General features: G+C 41.4%; 1 protein-coding gene across 2 annotated transcripts; it reads left to right on the forward strand.

The window, feature by feature from the left end:
• The first annotated feature begins 1,059 nt into the window (after window positions 1-1,059).
• On the forward strand, window positions 1,060-24,474 carry LOC114049947 (peptidoglycan recognition protein 3-like). 2 transcript variants are annotated; one of them, XM_027871430.1, is made up of 11 exons: window positions 1,060-1,318; window positions 1,497-1,553; window positions 4,904-5,003; window positions 7,364-7,483; window positions 8,925-9,126; window positions 12,719-12,837; window positions 13,898-14,050; window positions 18,795-18,993; window positions 20,440-20,558; window positions 22,401-22,579; window positions 24,308-24,474. In XM_027871430.1, exons 3-10 carry the CDS (start codon window positions 4,955-4,957, stop codon window positions 22,577-22,579), a joined length of 1,140 nt encoding a protein of 379 aa, XP_027727231.1. In that variant the 5' UTR covers window positions 1,060-1,318; window positions 1,497-1,553; window positions 4,904-4,954; the 3' UTR covers window positions 24,308-24,474. The 2 variants fall into 2 exon arrangements, with proteins under 2 accessions (XP_027727231.1, XP_027727232.1); XM_027871431.1 differs by lacking the exon at window positions 1,497-1,553.
• The last annotated feature ends 219 nt before the right edge of the window (window positions 24,475-24,693 follow it).

The following is a 24,693-nucleotide window of genomic DNA, read 5'->3' on the forward strand; positions in this document are numbered from 1 at the left end:
AGATCAATTCAGTGAATTGGAAAGTGTTTCCAGGTATTACATTATTATAATTATGATAACATAACATTTGAATGACTTATACTTTTCAAAGCACTTTTCACAATTTCACACCCTTTATTTCATTTATTCTCCTTAATTGTTAGTGATCCTCCCTCAAATGTTTTCGTATTTATCTGTTTATATATACTATCCCTCAGTAAGATGTAATCTCTTTGGAGGCAGAGACTGTTTATAATTTTCATCTTTGTAGCCCCAGCTTCTAGCATATGCCTTGTATATAAGCAGGTGCATAATAAATGTTTAGTTATTAATTGATTGACTAGTGTTGGTTGTGGGCAAAAAATGTATCTATTGTTCCCTGGGGTGATTGGCTTAGGGTGTAGGTTTGCCAATGAGGTCTGAGGGGGTGAGCAGGAAGTGGCAATTCTGATATTAGAATAAATTATTATGAAGTAATGTGAAGTTCCCACCTGAAATATAGGATTTCCTGCCCTCATCGTCCTAGTCCTGACAGTGACATTGGTTGTTGGGGTGTGGGAGAATGAGTGACCTGACTTTACAACCCTCCTCACTTGCTCCTCTGGTCCCAGTTTTCAGCAGAGAATTTCACTTTGGGATGAATGATTCCCAAAGGTTAGACATAACTTCTCCTCTTTAGCTTTGTTGCCTGAAGTTTTGTTTTTTTTATTTTTTTTTGGACTGAAGGGAGAAGAAAAAGCTTGGGGAATGAGTAGGGTAGGGTTAGGCAACAGGTTTTTTCCCAGTCGAACACCTGAGCTTATTCACTGGGTGTGTCTGGTCGCTTATGCAGGTTCTTTCTGAATTGTGTCAGGTTTCATAATCAGCTCACTGCTTCAAGAGAAGCAGTCTTGAAATATACAGAACTCTGTTCTCTTTCCCTTTCTTTTTTATTAAGATATATTCTTTCTCTTTGTGATTACAAAAGATTCGAAAGAGAGAGGAAGGTAAGAGCCCCCAAAAGGGAGAGACAAAGAGGAGAGAGAAAGAGGGAAAAGGCAGAGACAGGGAGAGAGAGAGAGACAGAGAGAGAGAGAGAGAGAGAGAGACAGAGACAGAGATAGATACAGAGAGAGACAGAGAGAGAGACAGACAGAGAGAGATGGAAGAGAGATGTCTGTCAGGAGGAAAATTTTGACATAACAAGTAGCCATTTCATTCAGACCTGCTCTATAGGAGAACTCTGTCAGACAGAACACTGTCCATCTACTCCAGGAGCCTCGGGAAAGAGAATCCTCTTGGATGAAACCAGAATAACCTCTTTTTTTGGACTTAGCCAACTACTATCAGCAACACTCAGGTATTGTGATGTTTGAATGTGTTCTATTTCAGTGAGCCTCGTTCTATCTCTGTAGCTGAAATCTAACATTCAGCAAAATATCATAACATTTACTTCTATGAAATGCTTCTCTCTGCTTTTGAACAACTCTGAGATAATTTGTCTTCTTTTTTTCCATTTCCTGGTCATTTCCTGGCAGGCCTGGCAGAATCGGAGGATACAAGTATCCATTTTGCCTCTTTCTTCCTAACCCAAGGTACATTCATTACATTCCCTTTTCACTTATTGCTTCTTTCTTTTATGTTCTTTCTTGACTGCACCAAGTAAATTAATCTCCAGAGATTCCTTTCCAAAGCAGAGATGCTTATCATAAACCAAAAAGCTCCTAAGGCATTCCTTCCTTAAATTGGTTTTAGTTCATGGATCCTGTATCTTCTTCCCCTTTTTTCTAAAGATGATCCCCAAATATGCTTGCTTAAGTGATTGGGCTAAATCCATAGGTTGGGGATTGATGAGATGGTATGTTTATTTAAAAAGATATCAAAAATAAATTACAAATTCATTCCAGAAACAGAATAGAATCTAAAATCTCAAGGGACCTGAGGACATATCTAGTCTAACTTTCTACCTAAAATAGAAATCCCTTTACTACAATGGCTTTTAGGTGGTCATTGGGCTTTTGTTTGAACAGATGGCATAGAATTTTAGACAGCATAAAGTAGTGTGTCCAGATGAAGGAAAGTGAGAGTTTTGCCCTATTGACACCACATCTAAAATATTATCTTCAGGGAAGCCCAGGTTCTAGTCCTGGCTCTGCTACCAATTGTCTGAATGACCTTGGAAAAGTAATTTAGCTTCTATGGACTTGAGTTTCCTAATTAGTAAAATGAGGGGGTTTAGATTAGTTCTCTGAAATCCCTTTTAGCTCTACTATTCTGTGACTTCTAGTGATGGAGAACTCACTACTTCACAAAGTATCACATTCTATTTTGGACAGCTCTAATTGATAGAAAATTCTTTATTTTGCTGAATGAAATACACTTTGCTATAACTTATTAATTCCTCAGCTTTTCCTTTGAGAATTACAAAAAAAAAATTTGAACCCTATTCCACAGAAAAGCTCTTCGAGTATTTGGAGACAACTACTGTGTCCCCACTAAGTGTTGCCCACTAAACTGGAAGGGAGAAAGAAGTGAATAAGCATTTGTATAGTGCCTTTGTGCTAAGTGATTTTTTAAAATACATTTTTTACATTAAAAAAAACCCAAACATTACTCATTTCATCCTCACAATAACTCTGGGAGGTAGGTGCAATAACTCCATTTTATAGTTGAGGAAACTGAGGCAGATGGCAGTTAAGTAACTTGCCCAAGGTCACACAACTAGTAAATGTCTGAAGCTGGATTTGAATGTAGGTCTTTTCAACTAGGGGCAGCTAGGTGGTTTAGTGGATAGAATGCTGTGCCTGGAGTCAGGAAGACTCATATTCATACCAGCTGTGTGACCCTGGACCAGTTATTTAACCCTGTTTTCCTCAGTTTCCTCATCTGTAAAATGAACTGGAGAAGGAAATGGCAAACCACTTCAATATCTTTGCCAAGAAAACCCCAAATGGTGTCACGAAGAGTCAGATACGACTGAAAAAGACTGAATGCGAAGAATGACAGCTTCCTAAGTCTAGGCCTACAGCTCTATACACTGAATTACCGGCTGCCTCCAACTTGGTTGGTTCTCATATCAATACTTCAAGGATTTGAATAATGCAGCCTCTTTGTCTGTGCATATCAGTCCCTACATAACTTAGTCAGAAGTTTTCCAGAGTTATTGTGTCCAAAAAAAGTCATCATCCTAAAAGTCACATCTGCCTCTGTATAATTAAGCTAGGATGCATTTAAAATCTTTCTAGATTGGTAGGACTTTCCAGAGTTTGAGGTTTACTGTAACTGTCTTTGAGAATCTAGGGTCACCTTCATGTCACCTAGTCAGCTAGGAGGCACAGTGGGTAAGAGCACTGGACCTGGAGTCTGGAAGATCTTAGTTCAAATCCAGCCCCAGATAATTACTATGTAACCTTGGGCAAGTCATTTCATGTCTGTCTATCTCAGTTTCCTCACCAGTAAAATGGAGACAATAATATCACTTTCCTCAACAGGGTTGTTGAGATAAAAGGAGATACTTGTAAAACACTTTGTAAACTTTAAATAGCTGTATAAATTCTAGCTCTTATAATTATCATTATCATCAATTGGATTTGGGAGAAATAGGAACCACTGGAGTAAATTGAGCAGTAAGTCCTTCAGTAATGTCCTCCAAGGTCAATGACCACTTCTTGGGAGTGTTGTAGTGCTGTAGAAGAGACTCTTGATCAGGCATAAATTGTATTAATGTCTTCCAGTGCTGAGATTCTGTGATTCTGTGGCGAGCAAACAGAAACCACAGAGGCAGATTTCAGCTCAGTGTATGGAAGAACTTCTAATAATATGGTCTTGTTTTGCAGTCATTTCAGTCGTATTTGACTCTTTGAGTCCCCATTTGGGGTTTTCTTGGCAAAGATACTGGAGTAGTTTGCCATTTCCTTCTCCAACTCATTTTACAGATGAAGAAATTGAGGTAAACAGATGAAGAAACTGAGAAAGTGACTTGTCCAAGGTCACACAGCTAGCAAGAGTCTGAGGCTAGATTTGAACTCATGAAGATGAGTCTTCCTTGACTTTAGGTCTGGCACTCTATCCACTGCACCACCCAGCTGCCCAGCAATATGGTTTATCTAACAGTTAACTGCACCGCCTTGTGAAGTGGTGAACTCCCTAGTAATAGAGTGTTTGAGTAGAGGTCTCATGACCACTGTAGTAACATAGTGCCAAAAGTAATAAGAAAGACAGAAAAAAGGACAGAAATAATGGAAATGAGGAGAGAGACAGAAAGAGAGAGAGAGAGAGAGAAAGAAAAGAGAGAGAAGATGAGAGGGAGAGACAGAGAGAGAAGCCCACTGGGCACAGTGGTACACACCTGTAATCCCTGCTACTGGGGTGCTGAAGCTGGCAGATCACTTGAACTCAGTTCTGAGTTAGAGTCAACTAAGCCAATCAAGTGCCTGCACTGTCTGACACCAATATGATGAGACCATTATGGGGGGGGGAGCCCTAGGATGCCTAAGGAGTGGTGAACCAGGCTAGGGAGACCCATCTGACATAAAGAGAAGAGAAAAGCAAAGAAAAGGATAACAGCGTCTTGTACAAGAAAGTCCTTGCCAAATGCTTGTTGAGTTCAACTTTATGGCATAGAAGGGATTCCCAGATTGGGTGGGAGGTTGAACCAAACGCCATCTGAAGCATGCCCAGTGCCAGTGCCCAGGATGGTAAAGGGTCTATAGACACCTCAATATCCCTTTCAACTTTAAGATTCTATTACTGGGAAGCTTCCAGGGTTCAATTCAATTCAACTGAACAAGCATTGATTAAATACCTACACTTTGCTAAGCACTGTGCTCCATGTTAGATTGGAGATGTGTCTCCTCCCCTCAGACTGGGAGTTTTCTGAAACCCCTCAAGGATGCACACGAGGTGGATCCGTGCCTTAATGCTGAATGTATTATGTCTCTCCCAGGGCAGCTGTCTGTGGTCTGTCTCCTTAGGGCCCTTCCTGGGTTCCTTGAAGATGTTTGTGTGGTTTCTTTTTTTCTCCATTCTGGGCCTTGGACACTGTGGTGAGTTTTCTTCTTGGATTATAATGTCTTTGAGTAAACAGGTGGGCAGTAAATCTATCCATGCTGACAAAGGCAGGCCAGGCATGGAGAGTGAATCCTCCCTGTTAACCTTGAACCACCGTCCCTGTAAGTTCCAAACATCCAGTCTTTCCTACTATTTCTACCCTATTCCTTTGGCTCTTTTTAGCCTTATTGCTGGAGTCAACATGAAACACAAAGTTAACATGGTGAAGACAAAGGGCATAGATAAAACTCTATTGTACCTGTACCACACAATTTAAACCTTACACCTGTTATAGTCTTAATTATTTCATACATGTTAATATTTTTCCCCAGGCTAAAATATAAGCTCTTTGAGGACAGGGTCTTTGTCTTACATTTCCCTTATTTCCCAAGCAGTGTTTACTGTAATTATGTCAATAGATGTTGTTATTATTAATTATTATTTATGGAGCTTTAAGGTTTGCAAAATGCTTATCTAAAGCAATGAGTGGAAGTTATAGAGAGGCAAATTTCAGCTCAATGTAAGGAATCACTTCCTAACAATTAGAACCATTCAACAGTAGAATATACTTCTTTGAGAAGAGCTTGATCACTTCCTGCTGGGCATGTTGGAGAAGAGGATTCTTGTTCATGATCGCTAACATTTATGTAGAAACTACTATGTGTCAGCTACTGTGCTAAGAACGATCTCCTTTGATCTTTGCAACAACCATAGGATAGAGGTGCCATATTATCCCCATTTTATTGTTAAGGAAACCAAGGCTAACTGAAGTGAAGTGACTTGCCCAGGGTCACACAACTAGGAAGTATCAGAGGCCTTATTTGAACTCAAGTCTTCCTGACTCCAGGCCCAGCACCCTATCCACTGTGCCATCTAGTTACCCATTGTTATGGTTCAGGTATGAGCTGGATTAGCCAATCGTTGATCCATTCCAACTCTGTGATTCTCCTGTGTGAAATGACGTGGTTTGTTGCTACCTGCTACTGATATGAGAAGTAATGATATCAAAATGCAAATTAAGATTTTTTTTTCAGACATTGCCAACAAGAGAATTTATTTTGCTTGACTACACACATTTAATTCATCTGGAAGAATAAAAGGTCAAGAATAATAAAGGAATTGGGGCAGCTAGGTGGTGTAGTGATAGAGCTCTGGCCTTGGAGTCAGGAGGACCGGAGTTCAAATCCAGCTTCAGACACTTGACACATACTAGCTGTGTGACCCTGGGCAAGTCACTTAACCCCAATTGTCTCACCAAAAAGGAAAAAAAAAAAGAATAACAAGGGAATTAATGAAAAAAATACAAAGAAAGGTAGATTAGCAATACCAAATCTCAAACTATATTATGAAGCAGGAATTATTAAAACTATCTGGCTAAGAAATAGAGTAGGGGATCAGTGGAATAGGTTAGGTACACAAGACACAGTAGTCAATGATCATTGTAACCTAGTATTTGATAAACCCAAAGACCCCAGTTTTTGGGATAAGAGCTCACTATTTGACAAAAACTGCTGAGAAAACTGGAAAAGAGTATGGCAGAAACAAGGTATAGACCAAAATCTTACACCATATACCAAAATAAAGTCAAAATGGGTTCACAATTTAACTATAAAAGCTGATACTATAAGCAAACTGGGAGAGCAAGGAATAGTTTACCTGTCAGATATATGGGGAAGGGAAGAATTCACGACCAAACAAGAGATAGAAGATGTGTCTGGCCTGGTGCTGAGAGTTGGAGATACAGAAAGGGGCAAAAGACAGTCCCTGCCCTCAAGGAGCTCACAATCTAATGGGAGAGACAGTAAGCAAATAAACATGTACAAACAAGCTATATATAGGATAAACAGGGAGTTAACAAGAGAGGAAAGGCCCTCTCTGGAATTGAGAGGGGTTAGAAAAAAACTTCTTGTAGAAAGTGGGCTTTTAGCTGGGACTTAGAGGAGGCTAGGTAGGAGGAGGAGGGAGAGCAGTTTGAAACATGGGGGAAGAGATTGGGTGGTGGCCAGTGCCTGAGGCATTAACCAGTAGGAGGATGTATATGCCTTTAAGAACTTCCTCTTGAGGTTCAAAAGGGGCCACAGACAGCAGGTCAGTGTTAGAATTACTAAGTGAATTTGAATTAAAATTGAATTTCTTTAAAATGGAATACTTTTAAAAAAAACCCAAACAAATTGTGCATGAAGGAGATTCATTCTGTTGTAAGCAGTCTTCTTTTTCTCTTCTTGTGTGGGGAAATATTCTTATTTGTCATTGTTTTTCAAGTTCATAATAATAAAAGGGAAAATTAAAATAAACAAATGCACTATGTTTAAGAAACACTTAGGGTCCAATGATGAGAAGGCATATTCTCTTGCAGATGACATTCCCAACCTCCTCATTTCAAATGAAAGCAAGACAGACTCCACAGCAAACGATTTCCAAAACTTGATCAACAATATCACTTTGCTCATTAAAAAGGTCAAGATGCCTTATGGAGGTGAGTGACCTTCTTGCCTGGTTGGGTTGATTCAGTTGGTCTTGAATGTTTCTGCTGGTTCAGGGAGGGTGAGGTAGAGGGGCGCCACTCAACAACATGGATCTGGGAGAGGTTGGGAGAGGTTGAAGTCTTTACTAGCTGTGTTGGAGGTTGGGGATGGGGAAGTGGGGAAGAGCCCCAAAGAGGTGTTAGTCTACCAATGGTCTTGATGATGTTGGGCACTGGTACTGGTGATGGGAAGAGGAGAAGGTCTAGAGAAAGCAGATTGGGCTTAGGGAGTCTTCAGTCTGATGAGGGGTGGGGAGACACAACTTTTACCCTCATGGAGTCTTGAGTTAGAGGGGGGAAGACAGCAGCCACTGCCCTGAGGCTACCAGGCTGACAAAGGACATTTGAAGTCCTTGCCCTCAGGTTGCTCCTGGATTGATAAAAGAGACATAAACATAATCCTCAGAGAGCTGCTGGTTGATGGACAATTAGAGTACACGTTTGGGATGCAGAGAGACAGAAAGACAAGAGCAAACAGAAAAACATGCACAAAATTAGTGCACAAGAAGGAGAAGATGAATACAAGTGTGACTTGGGGTCACCTGTGGGCTTTGATGTACCAAACTACCACAGATAGTAGAAAGAGCTCTGGCCATGGAATCAGAGGACCTGGGTTTGAATCCTGCCTCACACTTACTACATATGCTACTATATGTGTTACCTTGGATGAGTGATTTCTCCTTTTAGGACCTCAGTTTCCTCATCTGTAAAATGAGAGTTGTATGAATTGAACTTTAAGGTCCCTCCCTTCCTGCTTTAAAACACAATGCTCATGCTATTGTGAAGGAGAAGAGCCTGGAAAGGTGGAGGGGCTGGGGTTTGGCTGGGGAGGCCAGCTCATTAGAGAAGGTTAAATGGAGGAGGAGGAAATGAGACAGGTCTGGGAAGAAGAGGGTAGACAGGGCTCAGGGGCACAGGAGGAGGCCTATCCAGACGAGGAACACTCACAGGCAGCAGAGCAGATTACAGCTCACAGGTTTTGCTGCTGGAGGTAGAAAGTCTATGCTGGGGTGGGGGTGATGGGTGGCATTCATGAGAAATAAAGACAAGATAATGAAGAGGGAAGGAGGAAATGATATGGGAGAGGGCCTTATTTCTGTGCATCTATTAAACATTAGAGGCAGAGAGGAACCCTTGATTTCTTTTCTTTTGGAGGCAATCAGGGTTAAGTGACTTGCCCACGGTCACACAGCTAGTAAATGTCTAAGGCTGGATTTGATCTCAAGTCCTCCTGACTCCAGGGCCAGTGCTCTATCCACTGTGTCATCTGGCTGCCCCAGGAACCCCTGATTTCAGAGCACCAGCCCAGACAGGATGCCCAGGAGAGAAGGGTCTATCGAGAAACACTGAGGTGAAAACATAAAGTGAAGTCTCTGAGTGTTTTTCCCTTGAGGCTCCTTCCGGATGATCCCTCGACCAGAATGGGGAGCAGGGCCTTCTGGCTGCAGCATCCAGCTGAGGAGTCCTATCCCATACCTCATCATCCACCATATTCCTGGGCAGGAGTGCCATGAGAAGAGCACCTGCCAGCAGAAGGTGAAGGGCCTGCAAGAGCTTCATGTCAAAACGAACGGCTGGTGTGATGTGGCTTACAAGTAAGACACGGGGCAGTGGCCTCCAGGCTGGCCAACGAGGCCTCACTCAGGTGGTCTGGGTTCTTTATTCCATTGTTGTTGTTGAGGTGTTTCTGACTCTTCACGACCCCATTTGGGGTTTTCTTGGTACAAACACTGGAGTGATTTGCTATTTCCTTCTCCAGCTCATTTTGCAGATGAGGAAACTGAGGCAAACATGGTGAAGTGACTTACCCAGGGTCACACAGTTAGTAAGTGTCTGAGGCCAGATTTGAATTCACAAAGGTGAGTCTTCCTGACTTTGGGGCCCAGCTCTCTGTGCACTATGGCGCCACCTAGCTGTCCCTCTTCATTTCATGGTTGTCCTTATTTAGTCAGCTAGGTAGCTCAGAGAATAATAGTGTGCTGCTTGTGTGCCAGTCAGGATTTGAACCCAGGTCTCCCTGAGCACCTCACTTAGTCACTCAACCTCAGTTTACTCATCTGTAAAATAGGGATAGTAACAACACCTATCTCATATTGTTGAGAGAATCAGATGAGATAACATGCAAAAGTCACTTTATAAACCTAAAAGCATCATGCAAATGTTAGTTGTTATTTCTATCATCACTGTCATCATCATCATCATTATTTTCAGGGTTCTTTTATGGAAGGCTTGTGTCTATTCATAGCACTAGGTTGGGTTGGACCACTTACAAAATAGCACCTATTTTCACCGCTGTGGACAAGCTATTTATTAGAGGGTGGAAATTTAGTCCATTGAAAAATAATAATATTGTGCATATACATGTGAAAGACAGTGTGGTAATAATGGACAGAGAGTTGCCTCTCAGTCAGGAAGACCTGGGTTCCAATCATGCCACACACTGGCGGTGTGATCCTGGGCAAATCACTTAACCTCTCAAGGTCCCAGGTAACTTGCTAGGAAAATAAGTTGCAGAGAAGAGGAGAAAGTTCCCCTCTAAAATCATCCTACACCCATTGTTACAGTTGAGGAGGCTGAGGCAGATAGAACTTAGTGACTTTTCAAGGATCATGCAACTAGGAAGTATCTGAGGCTGGATTTGAACACAGGACATCCTGACTCCTGGGTCAATGTTCTATTTACTGCTTTTTGGCAAGCATGACCTAGAGAAGGAATTTAATAAGAAAAAATGGTGGTCTTACACAAGGGCAGGCAACAAACATTTTTTAAGCCCTAACCATGTGCTAGGCACTGTGCCATGTGCTGGGGGATACAAATACAAGGAAAAAGAAAGATGGTCCCTGCCCTCAAGGAGATTACATTCTAACAAAGGAAGACAATACAAAAAAGAGAGCAGAAAAGGGATGGGGTGAGAGGAGGGGACTGAGGGCTGGCTGGCCTGGGCTCCTCTCCAAAAGGGAGATGCCAGAGAGAACTCCCAATGGAAGAAGAGGACTGGAGGCAGGAAAGGTAGGCCGGGATGAGAAGGTCCTAGGGTCCTACGGGTTCACCAAATCAACTTCACAAGCAAAGGCTTTAATTCAATTAAACTGAACAAGCATTTATTAAACACTGTACCAGTCACTGTGCTAAATATGCATGCAAAGGAAAGAAATGAAATAATCCCCTCAAAGAGCTTACTGGATGGGAAAGCCATGACTAGATAGATATTTGTCTGCAAAAGACATGAGGAGTTGTTAATAGACTACAGGGGCCAGCTGGGTGGCACAGTGGATAGCACCTGGCCCTGAGGCAGTGGTAGATTTAAGCACGGGCCACAAGGTGGCACCATAGTGCACAGAACACCAGGCCTGGAGTCCGGCTGATTCATCTTCTTGGGTTTGAATCCAACCTCAGACACTCACTAGCTGTATGACCCTGGGCAAATCACTTAACCCTGTTTGCCTTAGTTTCCTCCTCCATCAAATGAGCTGGAGAAGGAAATGGCAAACTGCTCGAGTATCATTGCCAGGAAGACCCCAAATGGGCTCCATGAAGAGTCAGACACATCTGAAATGACTGAACATAGGATCAATGTGAATCAGTAGTGTAGGAAGGACTGGGAAAAGTACCTTGCAGAGCGTGGGATTTGAGCCGAGACTTAAAGGAATCCAAGGAAGCCAGGAGATGAGAAGCAAGAACATTTTCTTCATTTTACAGATGAGGAAACTGAGGCCCATGGAAGAAGCTAAATTACTTGCTCAAGATCATACAAACAGTATGCATGCCTTCTGACTTGATTTGAACTCAGGTCCTCTTTCTCTAGAGCCAATTCTCTTTCATTGTACTCTGCCACCTTTTTTTGTTGTTATTATATTGTTATTATATTCTGTTAAATCTTTTGTTCGGTTGCGTCTGACCCTTTGTGACCCCATTTTTAGGTTTTCTTGGCAAAGATACTGGAGTGGTTTGCCATTTCCTTTTCCAGCTCACTTTACCGATGAGGAAACTGAGGCAAATGACTTGCCTAGGGTTACGCAACTAGTGTCTGAGATCATATTTGAACTCAGACAAGTCTGAGTCTAGGCCAGGCGTCTGTGTGCTATGGCGCCACCTAGTGGCCGATGCTTAAATCTACCACTATTGATTTTCTATCCAATTCCTTTTCTAAATTAGTTAACTCTTCCTTTATCCATTTAGTTGCACTGTTATTAGGTATGCAGCAAACCGATATTGGTACGCTCTCATTACCAATAGGATACTTTTAAACAAGACAGAATTTTCTTGTTTATATCTCACTGCCTTCTAAACTGAATTCAACTTTGAAAGACATCCCTGCACCTCGATTTTATTGAGTTAGCCATAGCATGGAGAATTTGGATCTACCCTATGACCTTAGATCCACGTACGTCTTTTGGCATTGTATCATTTATCCTTCTGACTCCCTACTCCTGAGTCTCTCCCGTAGCCTCTAGGCGCTGCTACACTCCTCTCTCTTCTACCCGTGCATCCTACTTATGCTGGTCTCGCTTTCTCTACTCTACTGTCTTGACCCTGTTATTCATTTGAATACTGTCCTCTATCTTTTTCTTACTGCCTTGTTCTACCAACACTCATGTCTGCACACACTGCAACCTTCAGTTACCCATATTATCTTGCTTTCTTTGCTCATAATGATTTTTTGCAGAATGTTGCTAGAGGAAGTCACACAACTGTGCTTCCCAGGTCCAGTATAAATTCATGTAGAGGCAGTGAGATAGTTCAATAGATAGAGAGCTAGACCTGGAGTCAGGAAGACCTGAGTTCAAATCCACCCTCAAACAGGTATTGGCTGCGTGACAATTATTGGTCAAATCACTTAACTTTTCTGTACCTCGCATTCCCTCATCTATAAAATGAGAATGATAATAGCACTTGTCTTACAGGGTTATTGTGAGGATGAAATAATATTATAAAGTGCTATGCAAACCTTAAATCACTCTATAAATACTAACTATCATTGTCATTATTATTAAGAATCAGAATAAGACTGTAGTGGAGAAATTGACCATTGTACCTTTCATAACATGGCACTTGGAAAGGAACACAGTGCTCCAGGCATAGATGCTGTCCTCCAGGACGTTTTGTGGGTTGGGGAGCTGGGGTTCGTCCTCATAGCTGGGTTGTACTGTTGGCCTTTAAACATTGGATTTCCTTACATCCCAACAGTTTCCTGATTGGTGATGATGGCAATGTGTATGAAGGCGTGGGCTGGACCATCCAAGGCACTCACACTGTTGGCTACAATGACAAGTCACTGGGGTTTGCTTTTGTGGGGAGCATAGCAGGTAATGGCCAACCCAACTAGGTCCTAACTGAGCGACTTCTGAGCTCCTCCAGGGATCATTTACAAGGAAAGGGAACAGAGATATCCCACCGTAGATCTGGGAAATATAAACCCTACAACCTGATTAATTCAGGGTTTTTTTCTTTTTTTGGGGGGGGTTCAATTCAGAATTACCTAGCTAGTTGATATGTCTTTCCTTTATTTTTGCCCAGGGAGAGACAAAGTGGACCATATATTTTATTCTATTTATTTCAGAAATATTAAAACTTCAATAAATTCTCAGTGACCATTTTTATCATGGTGTTAGGAATCTGCATACTCCCTAAATGTTTTTCTTTTTTTTTCTTTCTAAAACAAATGGTTTGTTTTGAAAATGTTACAGGCATCAGCTAGGAATCAAATCTCAATAGGTATCTCTCTCTCTCTCTCTCTTTCTCTCTCTCTCTCTCTCTCTCTTTCTCTCCCCCCACCCTCCTCTCTCTCATTTTACAGATAAAGAAGCCATTGTTTTGAAATGTGAAGTGACTTGTATAACGTCACATAGCTAGTAAATGGCAAGGCCATCATTCGAACCCAGGACTTTTGGTGCCCATTTCAAGCCCACTGTTCTTTCTGCCATCTCATTCGGCTATTTTCTACTCCCACTCTCTCAGACCGCCTCTGAGACTCCTCAGCTCTGGCTTTGAGCCTGCTCAGGAGACCTGCTGCCCATCCCGTCTCGTGCCTTCCCCTTTCCTGCATCTGAATCTTCACACATGTCAGTGGTGCTCTTCCCATTTCCTCTCTATCTAGCCTCTTCCCTCCCTTGCTTCACTTCTTCCTCCCCTATGGACCCTTTTCTAATGAATTCCATCCATTTCTGCTCCGTCTAGGCTCTCCTTTTGTCCTCAGCACTGATGGATGACAAGAACAGGGGATGCTGTAGCTCTTCATAGCGATTCCTAGATGGGGTTTTGGAAAGAAAGGCATAGAGAGCTCTGCCCAGGGTGGAGGTGGGCGAGGGGGGTTGGTATTTGAGTTAAGCTAAGAGATGAATGTTCTGGCTTATGATCTCTTATCAGGAAGTTCTCCCAGTGCTGCTGCCTTGGCTGCGGCTGAGAATTTGACCTCCTTTGCTGTCTACAGAGGTTACCTCTCATCCAGGTACATCCAACCACTATTTGTTCAGAGTGAGTCCTGTCTGGCCTCCCAGAAGAACAGGGTGTCCAAAAAAGGTAAGCCTTTGACTTAGTCCATTCCATTTCTGTTTTTTTTATTTTAAAACAAAATTTTAATTGGTATCTGTTGGTTTTGCCTTGCATTTCTCAAAGCATACCTCCCCTCTCCATTCTCTTTCAATATAATAAATTTAATATAATTTCATTTTGTTTCATTTCATTTTAGTTCAACTCAATAAACATTAATTGAGTAACTGCATAATTAAAAGGCTGTATGGCAGCTAGGTGCCTCACTGGATGGAGTGCTGGGCCTGGAGTTAGGAAGAGCTGAGTTCAAATTTGACCTCAGACATTTATTAGCTGTGTGACCCTGGTCAAGTCACTTAACCTCTGTTTGTCTTAATCCTTTGGAAAAGGAAACGGCAAACCACTTCAGGGTCTTTGCCAAGAAAAACTCATAGATGGTATTGGTGTGCTATGGTCCACTGGGTCATGAAGGATCCAATGTGACTGAACATTAACATGATATAGTGCAGTGGTGCCCAAGGTTTTTTGTTCTGCAAACCTTTTTTCAACAACAAGCTAATTTAATACACTACTTACAATATTCTTTTAGATTTATTAATTAAATATTTAAATATTAATTAAATATTAAATATTTAAATATTTAATGCTTCAAACATACACATAATAATAATAATAATAATAATAATAATAATAATAATGATAGTGCCTACTATGTATCAGGCACTGTGCTAAGCGCTTTATAATTATGATCTCCTTTGATTTTTACAACAAACCTGGGAGGTAGGAGCAATTATCATCCCCATGTAACAGTTGAGGAAACTGAGGCAAACAAAAATTAAGTGACTTGCCTGAGATCACATAGCTAGTTAGTTTCTGAGCTAGTAAGTGTCTGAGGCTGAATTTGAACTCAGATTTCCTGAGTTCCAGACGTGGCACTCCAATGTACCACCTTGCTGTGAATAGGTTCTATTTGTAATGTAGTCAGGCAATTATTTACTGCTCAGGGCACCATCAAAGAACTTTTAGTTCAAACCCCTTGGACCACCAGGGTTCAAGAACCGCTACATGGCAGCTGCTGTGAATAGAGAAATAGCCTTTAAATCAGGTATGTCCAGGTTCACCCCTTGACTTCGACACATACTAGCTTTGTGTTCTTGGACAAGTCATTGCACTTCTAGGATGTCTAAATCTATAAATTGTCGAGAAAGGGTCAATCTGCATTAACAGAGGATTTCCTCATCGAAAGATTCCCGTACAAAGGAAAAATCAAAAGCTCTTTCTTCTTTCCTTCTTTATAATTAACAAATGCCAGAACACTGTACTAGCCACTGAGGGAAATACAGAATTTAGGTAAGACACAATCTAGTTGCCCTTGACAAATCCGTCCCTCTTCAAAGACCCTCTGACTTGTCCCTGCCTGGAGGGACCCTTCCTGTTGTGTCCTGGCTGATTTCCTTCAGAAAGAGAGCCTGAATGGAGACTGTCAGGGTCCTGAGGATGGGCAAATCTTCAAGACTGACCCTCCTCTAGTTCTGTCCCTTCCAGTCTCTCCTGATGAAAAATATGGATGTCTTTCAGGTAGAGAATAATGATGATGATGAATATTTCTATAGCCCTTTCTATGTGTCAGGAATTATATAAAATGCTTTAAAATTTTATTCACATTTGATCCTCACAACAACCTGGCGAGGGAGGTGCCATTATCATGACATTCTAGAGATGAGGAAATTGAGGCGAATAGAGGTTAAATAACTCGCCCAGGGTCACATAGCTAAAAAGTGTCTGATGCTGGATTTGAACTTAGGTCTTCCTGACTTCAGGCCTGTGTGTATATACCTTAAATACTCAACTATGTGTACTAAATAGCATTTTTAAAAAATAGAACTGCAATTTCATCTGGGAAGGGAACTCCCAATGTGCAAACAGGGGATAGAGAGCACTGGGTCCTAGCTGTGTGACCCTGGGCAAGTCACTTAACCTCTGTTTGTCTCAATTTCCTTAACTCAGGTTTTCCCAATCTATTCATTTTCCAGTGTATTTTCTTAATACCAAATAGCAAACATAATTTGCATTAAGTTCTGATTTACCACAATTATCCTAATAGGAGAACATATCTCATTGTAAATAGATTTCCTAAAAGGGGAATGATAATAATAGCACCTACCTTGCAGGGTTGTGGTGAGGATCAAATGTGCTTAGCCCAGTGACTGGCACGGAGAAGGCACTTATTTATTGGCTAGTGACTACGTTTTTCTTTCTTTCCTTCCTTTCTCCCACTAAGATATACAACTCACCTGAAACTCATACAACGGCTAGCTTAGGGTCACGCAGCTAGAATATGTCAGAGTCAGGGATTGAACCCAGGTCTTCCTACTTTTCACACTAAAACATATATACATATATATATATTTATATATATGTGTGTGTGTGTGTGTGCTTATGCATGTGTTTTCTTAGCTTAATATTTTAAAACTCAAATGAAAGTTAATTTTTAAAATGAGCTTCATTCATTTTTAAGACCTTGATCAGGCATTTCTCTGCACTTGGACAGGTATTTCAGTCCATTCACAGGTGGGCTGATTCTTATGAGAGCCTTATCTCTCACATACATACATGTATTCATACATGTATGATGTGTATGACTACACACACTCACGTATTTTATTCAGTGTAGTGTGGGAGAAAGGGCTCTGGTCTTGGAGTCCGATGGCTTGAGTTTGATTCCAAGCTAAGATACTTACTCTAACTACCGTGTTGGTGTTCAGTTTCTCGGTTGTGTCTGACTTTATGTGACCCCATAGATTTTGTTCGTGAGGTTTTCTTGGCAAATACACTGCAGTGGTTTGCCACGTCCTTGCCTAGTGTGTCCTTGTTTTATAGATGAGGAACTGGGGCAAATAGGGGTTAAGTGACTTGTCCAGGGTCACACTGCTAGTAAGGGTCTGAGGTCGAATTTGAACTCAGGTCTTCCTGACTTCAGGCCCAGTGCTCTATCTACTTCATCACCTCACTGTCCCTGCACCACCTACCTGCCCCTGAGGAAGTCACAATTTCTCTGAGTTTCTTCATATAGAAAATGAGGATAAAGTGTTATAAGTGTGAGCTATAATTACTACAAATTATTGTTTTTTAGATGAAAATTTCATTTTGTGTTTATTTATATCAAATAACGCATTTTTTTATGCCTGGGGTTGGTGTGTAGCCATGCTTTTCTCTGGTTCTCTTATCTTCCATGAGAGACTCTTGGCTCTATGTAATCTTTTTTTAAAAATTTCATATTTTATTTTTCCCCAGTTACATGTAAAAACAATTTTTAACATTCGTTTTTAAAACTTTGAGTTGCAAATTCTTTCCCTTCTTCCCTCTCCGCCCCCCCCCACCCCACTCTTGAGAAGGCAAGCAATTTGAAATAGGTTCTATGTGTGTGGATGTGCAAAACATATCCCTAACAGTCATATTGCAAAAGAAAACAGACAAAAAACTCAAGAAAAATAAAGAAAGTAAGAAAAAAAAGCATGCGTCAGTCTATATTCAGACACCATCAGTTCTTTCTCTGGAAATGGATAGCATTTTTCATCCTAAGTCCTTCAGAGTTGTCTTGGATCGTGGTATTACTGTGAATAGCTAAGTCACCCACAGCTGATCACTGTACAATATCGCTTTTACTTTGTACGCAGTACATTTCACTTTGCCTCAGCCCACAATTCATTTTTAAAGGGCTTAGTGACCTGGAGGCAGCCATCTTTTTCTGATTCCTTGCCCACACAGACTAGTGTGTCATCTTCTGTGGGTAGACTCTGTCTGTACCTCTGCCTGTTGGCCTTAGCATCTGTCCCAGGGCTTTTGCTCTGAGATAGCTCTGCACTTCATCTGTGCCTCACCGCTTGTGGCATCCCCAGGATTACCCAGAGGGGCCTTCTCCACAGGGCAATGGGACATGTGCTGAGGAATAATTTTTTGCCTTTACCTTGGGACCGGGCTGGTAGAGGCATCCCTGAGATACTCTGTCTGGTGGCCTGGCATTCGAGGGCTATACCCATCTTGCTGAATGGCAGTTATGTGGTAGAATATCGGGTGGTGTAGTGGGAGAGATTCAGAAGACTTTTTGGAGTCCGAAGTTGTGGGTTTGACCTGACAATGGTCAACCACATGATCTTGACCAAGTCATTTCACTTGCTTGATACTCAATTTCCCTACCTGTAAAATCAGAAGTATGAGAGTTAGAAGACATAGCTTTGAACAGTGGCTCTCCCGCTTACTATCTGGGGGACACTGAGCAAATCCCTTAAAATTTGGGGGCCTCAGTTTCCTCATTTATAAAATGAATGGGTAAAACTTCACAACCTTGAAGCTCCCTTCGAGTTTTAAGTCTATGAGCTAGGAGCCTACATGGCAAGAGGCAGGGAGCCAATGGACCTGAGTTCAAATCTGACTTCAGGTGATAGCTGTGTAATCTTCAGCAAGTCACTTAACTTTTCTTGGTGTTTGTTTCCCCATCTGTAAAATGGGAATAATGATACTACTTCAGAGTTGTTGTGAGGATGAAAGGTTTTATATATATACATATATATATATATATGTATATGTGTGTGTGTGTTTTGAAAACCTTAAAATGCTACATAAATGATTGCTATTATTATGATCATGACCCCATTGACCTCATAGTTATGAGGAAAGAGTTTTGAAAGCCCTAAAGTACAGTAGGAATATAAACTGTTATTATCATTACCATTGGCCTTCTGATTCTCCTGATTTCCTTCTCATCCCTCTTCAGAATGCCCTGACATCATCCCTCGCTCCTCCTGGGGAGCCCGAGAAACTTACTGCGCTAAGCTGCTTGGGCCAGCCAAGTACGTCATCATTATCCACACTGCAGGCCATAGTTGCAATGTGACTGAAGAATGCAAGATAACGGTTCAAAATATCCAGTCCTATCACATCGACCGGATGAAATTCTGTGACATAGGTTACAAGTAAGACACATGAAAATCCCTTTTCTATTTTCCTCCATAGACAGCCAGGTGGGCCGCTTATTAATTGATCCCTACAACAAACCACGATTAGGAAGATCACCATGGTAGATACTGGAAAAGATGCAAAGTTTAGGTGAGATAGGATCCCTGCCCTCATGGAGCTTATAGTCTAATGGGGGAAGGAGCACATCTAATTACATTGGTTAACATTAGAGGCAGCTAGGTGGATGGTGGACAGAGTGAATGGAGGGCTGGGCCTGGAGTCAGGGATATCTGAGTTCAAATCTGGCCTCAGACACTAGCTATGCGACCCTGGGCAAGTCATTTAACCCTGTTTGCCTCAGTTTCCTCACCTGTCAAATGAGCTGCAGAAGGAAATGGCAAACCAGTCCAGTATCTTTGCCAAGAAAACCCCAAATGGGGTCATGAAGAGTCAGACACTGATCAACAACACAACAAAAATAATAGGACTTTGAACTCGACGCCATCTCAGTGTTTGTTTAGTTCCATTCCATCTAGACCATTCTCTAGGATGGATTTTCTGATTTGAATTCACCTTGAACATGAGTCAGCTCTTCAAATTGGACATTAATCTATTGCTGAATGTGTTCAAGAGGCAGCATTTACATGTTGGATAGAAAACTGGCTTCTGAGTCAGGAGGACCTGGGTTCAAGTCCTGCCTTGGACTTGGCTAGTGTGGTAAACCATAGCGGTTATGTGGTTCTGGACAAATTATTTAACTTCCATAACTCTCTAAGATAAAAGATAGAAAGTAGGCACTAACCTGCATCCCAATGAAATCACTGGTTAGACTAAAAAAATGTTCACTTTCAAATGTGTATTGGATTTAGAATTTGAAAAAAATCTTAGAGATCATCTAGTTCAATTATCATATTTTGTAGATATGAAACCCAAGGCCCAGAGAGGCCAAGTAATTTACCCAAGGTTACACAGGTAGTAAGTAGAGCTGGGATTTGAGGCCAGGCCCTCTCGTTTTAGATCCAGACCTCTTTCCCCTTCCTGAGTTCAAATCTGGCCTCAGACACTTATGAGTTGTATGACCCTGGGCAAGTCACTTAGTCCTATTTGCCTCAATTTCCTCATCTGTAAAAAGAGAAGGAAATGACAAACCACTTCATTATCTCTACCAAAGAAAATGAGTTCACAAAGAGTCTAACACAACTGAAAACAACAACAACAACAACAACACTCTTTCCCCTGTAATATGGCATCCTTATCCCTTTAATAGATACTTGCCCTTTTCCCTTCCTCTCATCAGCCCCTCCCTTCCCCTACACTCTCTGCTCTTTCCTAGTTGATAACGATTCTGCATTCTGAGTCAAGTCTCAGTTAACACAATCTTTCACCAGGATGAAAACCTTTCTGCTTTCTTGATGCCGTTTCCCCTTATTCTGATAGCAATATCCTTTCTATCTCTTTTTGAGTTTCCTGGTAGGTGAGGACGGTAGAGTGTATGAAGGAGTGGGCTGGGACACCGAGGGCGCTCACACTTACAGCTACAATGACATCGGTCTGGGAATCGCTTTCATTGGCTTGTTCACTGGTAAGGAAGAGGCTTGGGTGCAGTCGGTGGGTTTGGGGTGTTGGTGATGGGCAACGATGGCGGTGCAGCCAGGACATGCCAGAAGTCTGTATTTATTGGGCAGTGAGATGTCTCTTTGTAATGACTGAGTGAATGAATGAATGGAAGACATTTATTAACCCCACACTGTGTACCAGACCCATGCAACCCGGAGATAGATTGACTTGGAATTTGCCTTTGTTGCTCGCTTTGGTAGCACTTACGCCAAAAACTGGAGTTTGATTCTTGACTGGCCGAAAAGGGAATTCTACCAGGCATTTGTGCCCCAAGGAGATACACATTCCGTCTCAATCCAGCTTTTATGATGCCTCTTTTGTTTTCATTCTCAGAGGAGGTTGGAGTCGCTATTTCCTTTAAGGAAGGAGGGCGGGAGTAGACAATTTCCTTTCTACATCTCCATGTGTTTCATAGTAAAATTTTGGAATAATCTGGCAGATGCTGTCAGTTCTTGGTTGCCAAATAATAGGGGTAAGGGGAGGAGAGATAGTTTGCAGATGGTGCCAAAACAGGGCATAATTGAAATAATAATTTGGATTAAATTTGAAAGTTTATTAAGAAAAAACACAACAAAACTTTCTGATTACAGTTTTATCCTCCTGATAGAGTCTGGAAGACCTAGGTTAAAATCTTGTCTCTGATCAGATGTGTGGCCATGGGCAAGTCATTTAACCTCTCTCAGCCTCAGTTTCCCAATTTGTAAAATGAGGATAATAGTACCTGTGGTATAGGGTTGTTGTGAGGTACCAATGAGTATTATGTAAAGCACTTTGAAAACTAACATGTGTATTAATTATTATTGTTATTATTGTGGAACTCCATAGATCTCTTTCCTGTCCTTCTAGAAAGAAACTTTTGTTTTTCCAGTCCCTATTTGGATAAGTTTTGTCTGATATTGAAATGAGTCAGACTTCCCAGAGCACATGCCAAGTGATACAGAACAGGGTGCAAAGATGGCATGGGAATGGGTGGGCTAGGTACTTGGCAGCCATTAGCCTGCAGTAACACGCTTCCTCTATATGGTTTATTCGATCTGAGATTTAAGAATGAAAGGGACCTCAGAGACTCTCTGGTCCAAACCTCTTATTTTACAGGGGAGGAAACTGAGGCTCAGGCTGATTAGTAACCTTGTCCAAGGTCACATGGTAAGCATCAGAGGTATGATCTGAACTCAGATCTTCGTACTCCGGAGACCACATGCTGTCCATTGAGCTGTGTGCTCCCTAGGTTAATACGCATGAGGCCAATGGAAATATTACTGTTTGTATTCTCAATTATGGTTCTCCCCAGGGCATCTCCTAGGACAGTATGGGAAATAATATAACCCTTTCAATGTCAACAAGAAATCCATCAACCAATGAGCAAGCAGTTGCTTATTAAGCACTCTCTGTGTGCCAGGTACCAGGTTAAGCACTGGGGATACAAAGAAAATTAAAACCATTCCCTGCCCTCAAGGAGTTCACATTTTAACTGGGGAGAAAACATGCAAACAATCACGCATAAACAAGATATAGAAAAGATAAATTGGAGTTAATCTCAAAGAGAAAGCACTAGTTTAAGGAGTACCAGCAAAGGTTTCTTGCAGAAGGTTGGATGAAATAAGGGATTCTAAAAGAGTTAAATGAGTCAATTTATTGGAGGGACTTTGGTGCTAGGAGATCTTGGGCCCAAATCTTAGATGTGTCCATAGGCTACTGGGTGTGAACCATACGTGTGAATCCTTGGTCCATCATGGAGGAAAATGTACATCCCCTGAGCTGATGGTCATGACAAATTTTAGATGGTCTAAGTGGTGGTGTTTTTTAGGAACTTCTCCCAATGCTGCAGCCCTGAAGGTGGCCCAGGACTTGATCCAGTGTGCAGTGGACAAAGGCTACTTGATTCCTGACTACCTTCTGGTGGGACACAGTGATGTTGTCAATACGCTGTCCCCAGGGCAGGCCTTGTATGATAAAATCAAGACCTGGCCCCACTTCAAACACTGAGTATGTCTACCACCAACCTGCTTCATCACCTCTTACTTCTTCTTGGCCCCTGGGATTTGTCTGGCAGCATCTTCTGCCTGGGGCATGGAGGTGGGGAGGGCAAATCAGACACCAGCCTCCCAACTTTTTCTTCTGCATATCAGCCTCCACATCAGCTATTTCTCTACCCTGGGACATCCTTGTGGAAAAATGGGCCACTCCAGGCAGGAAAGGGGATGCTGCCTAGATTCCAATCTGAATCTGGGATCCAGTTCCAACTCCATTGGAGGAAATGGGGGGAGGGGTGTTCTATTATATGGCTGTTTATTCTAAAATTTGATCTTTACCAGTAGCAATTCTCAAATTTCATCATGCTAATGTGGAAATATGTTTAATATGATTGTACAGGTACAGCCTATATCAGATTACTTGCCATCTTGGGGAGGTGGGAAGGGAGAGAGGGAGGGAGAAAAAAATTTGGAACCCAAAATCTTATGAAAGTGAATGTTGGAAAATATCTTTACATGTAATTGGAAAAAAATAAGATCCTATTAAGTGAAAAAAATAAAATAAAAGAGGTAAAATGTCAAGGAAGACATATTTATATACTTAATAGAATCTCATCGTGTACAATCCTCTTTTTCTATTTCACATATGAAAATGCTTATTTTATTTAGTTTTTGTTAAGTCAATTAAAAAAATTATAAACTTGATAAACATTAACAAACATGAATACTTTTATGTGCAAAGAAGAAAAGAGAGGACTGCATATGAAATCATACAGCAGAGGGCAATTTTATGAGCAGCTCATAAATGACCCTCAAATGCCCTAATTTGGCAACAGATTAACAGGCATAGTGCCTAATAACTAGAATAGCTTCCTTACCCCTGTTAGCAGGTAATTTGGTCTGATTCCAACATGGCACCACCATCTTGACTCATAGAGTTTCTTGGGCTTGAATTTCCAACCCAAGTGACTGTGGGTGCCATAATGTTCCTCTTGGACAGAATGGAAATATTACAGCTTTAAGACCTGAGAGCATATGATATATGTATGTGTGTTTACACATATAAATATATCACATATATATGAACATGACAATTACTGAATCATACCCTTGCCCCAATAGCAGAAAGAGTCATGTCTTCCTGATCTTCTTCACTTCTTTCTGTTCAGGCTCTTCCACTTTAGGAATCCTGCTTTGATACTGCTTCCCACCTCCTGTTTCACTTCCCTTAATTCTCCACGTCCTTTCTGCGCTCTGATGGTTAAGTTGCTTGGTCACATTATCTGCAATTACTTCTTTGTCTCTATCTGTAACCTGGGGATATTCCCCGTCTCTCATCAAACTGGGATCTTCTCAAGCATAGGGGCTATGTCTTCTTCCAATCCTGATAACCCAACCCACTGGAGACTCCTTGAGGGCAGGAACTATGTCTTTTCCTCCTGGATCTTCCCCCAGAGCCCAAGGTAGGGTTTTGTACACAGAAGATGCTCAGGATCTCATATTGGTTAATGCTGGCAAACCTGACCCTTAGCAATCCCCTTACTTGATGTTAAAAGCTGGGAATTAGCATGAGGGAGGATACAAGGTCTTGCTTATGCTTTAATACAGCAATACATTACATTTTGCACATGCTTCTCCTGAACAAAAAAGGCACTCGTCATTTCAGTGGGGAGCAAGTATTATGAAGAGTATTTATTCGGGGGTCCCTGGCTAACTCTCCTTTTCTGTGTTCATGATCTAGAAGAAAGGGAGTTTCTGGAAAATGAGAAGACAGAAGAAGGAGGAGTAAAAGGAGCCCCCAGCCCCCAGCAATGTGAACTTTTGGAGGAGAAACTCTTGTCACACAGACACACACACACAGTGTGTTTGTACTATGACAATTTTTTTTGTTTTTTTTTCCCCACACTTAATAATATTTTATTTTCTCCAATTATATGTAAAGATAGTTTTCGATGTTCACTTTTATAAGATTTTGAGATCCAAATTATTTTTCTCCCTCCATCTCTTCCCCCCTCCCCAAGATGGCAAGAAGTCTGATATGTATGTCATGTATAGTCATATTAAACATATATATTTATACATGTATAGTCATATTAAACATATTTCCACATTGGTCATGTTGTGAAA

This window comes from Vombatus ursinus, unplaced genomic scaffold (genome assembly GCF_900497805.2).
Source record: "Vombatus ursinus unplaced genomic scaffold, bare-nosed wombat genome assembly UNPS02014798.1, whole genome shotgun sequence".
NCBI classification, from domain to species: domain Eukaryota; kingdom Metazoa; phylum Chordata; class Mammalia; order Diprotodontia; family Vombatidae; genus Vombatus; species Vombatus ursinus.

Excerpts from the sequence above, each read along its gene's own strand:
- LOC114049947 (XM_027871430.1), top strand. The coding sequence starts at position 4,955 with ATGTTTGTGTGGTTTCTTTTTTTCTCCATTCTGGGCCTTGGACACTGT. Across the intron at positions 14,051-18,794 it reads GAACAGGGTGTCCAAAAAAG|AATGCCCTGACATCATCCCT; the intron begins GTAAGCCTTTGA and ends ATCCCTCTTCAG. Across the intron at positions 20,559-22,400 it reads TTTCATTGGCTTGTTCACTG|GAACTTCTCCCAATGCTGCA; the intron begins GTAAGGAAGAGG and ends GGTGTTTTTTAG.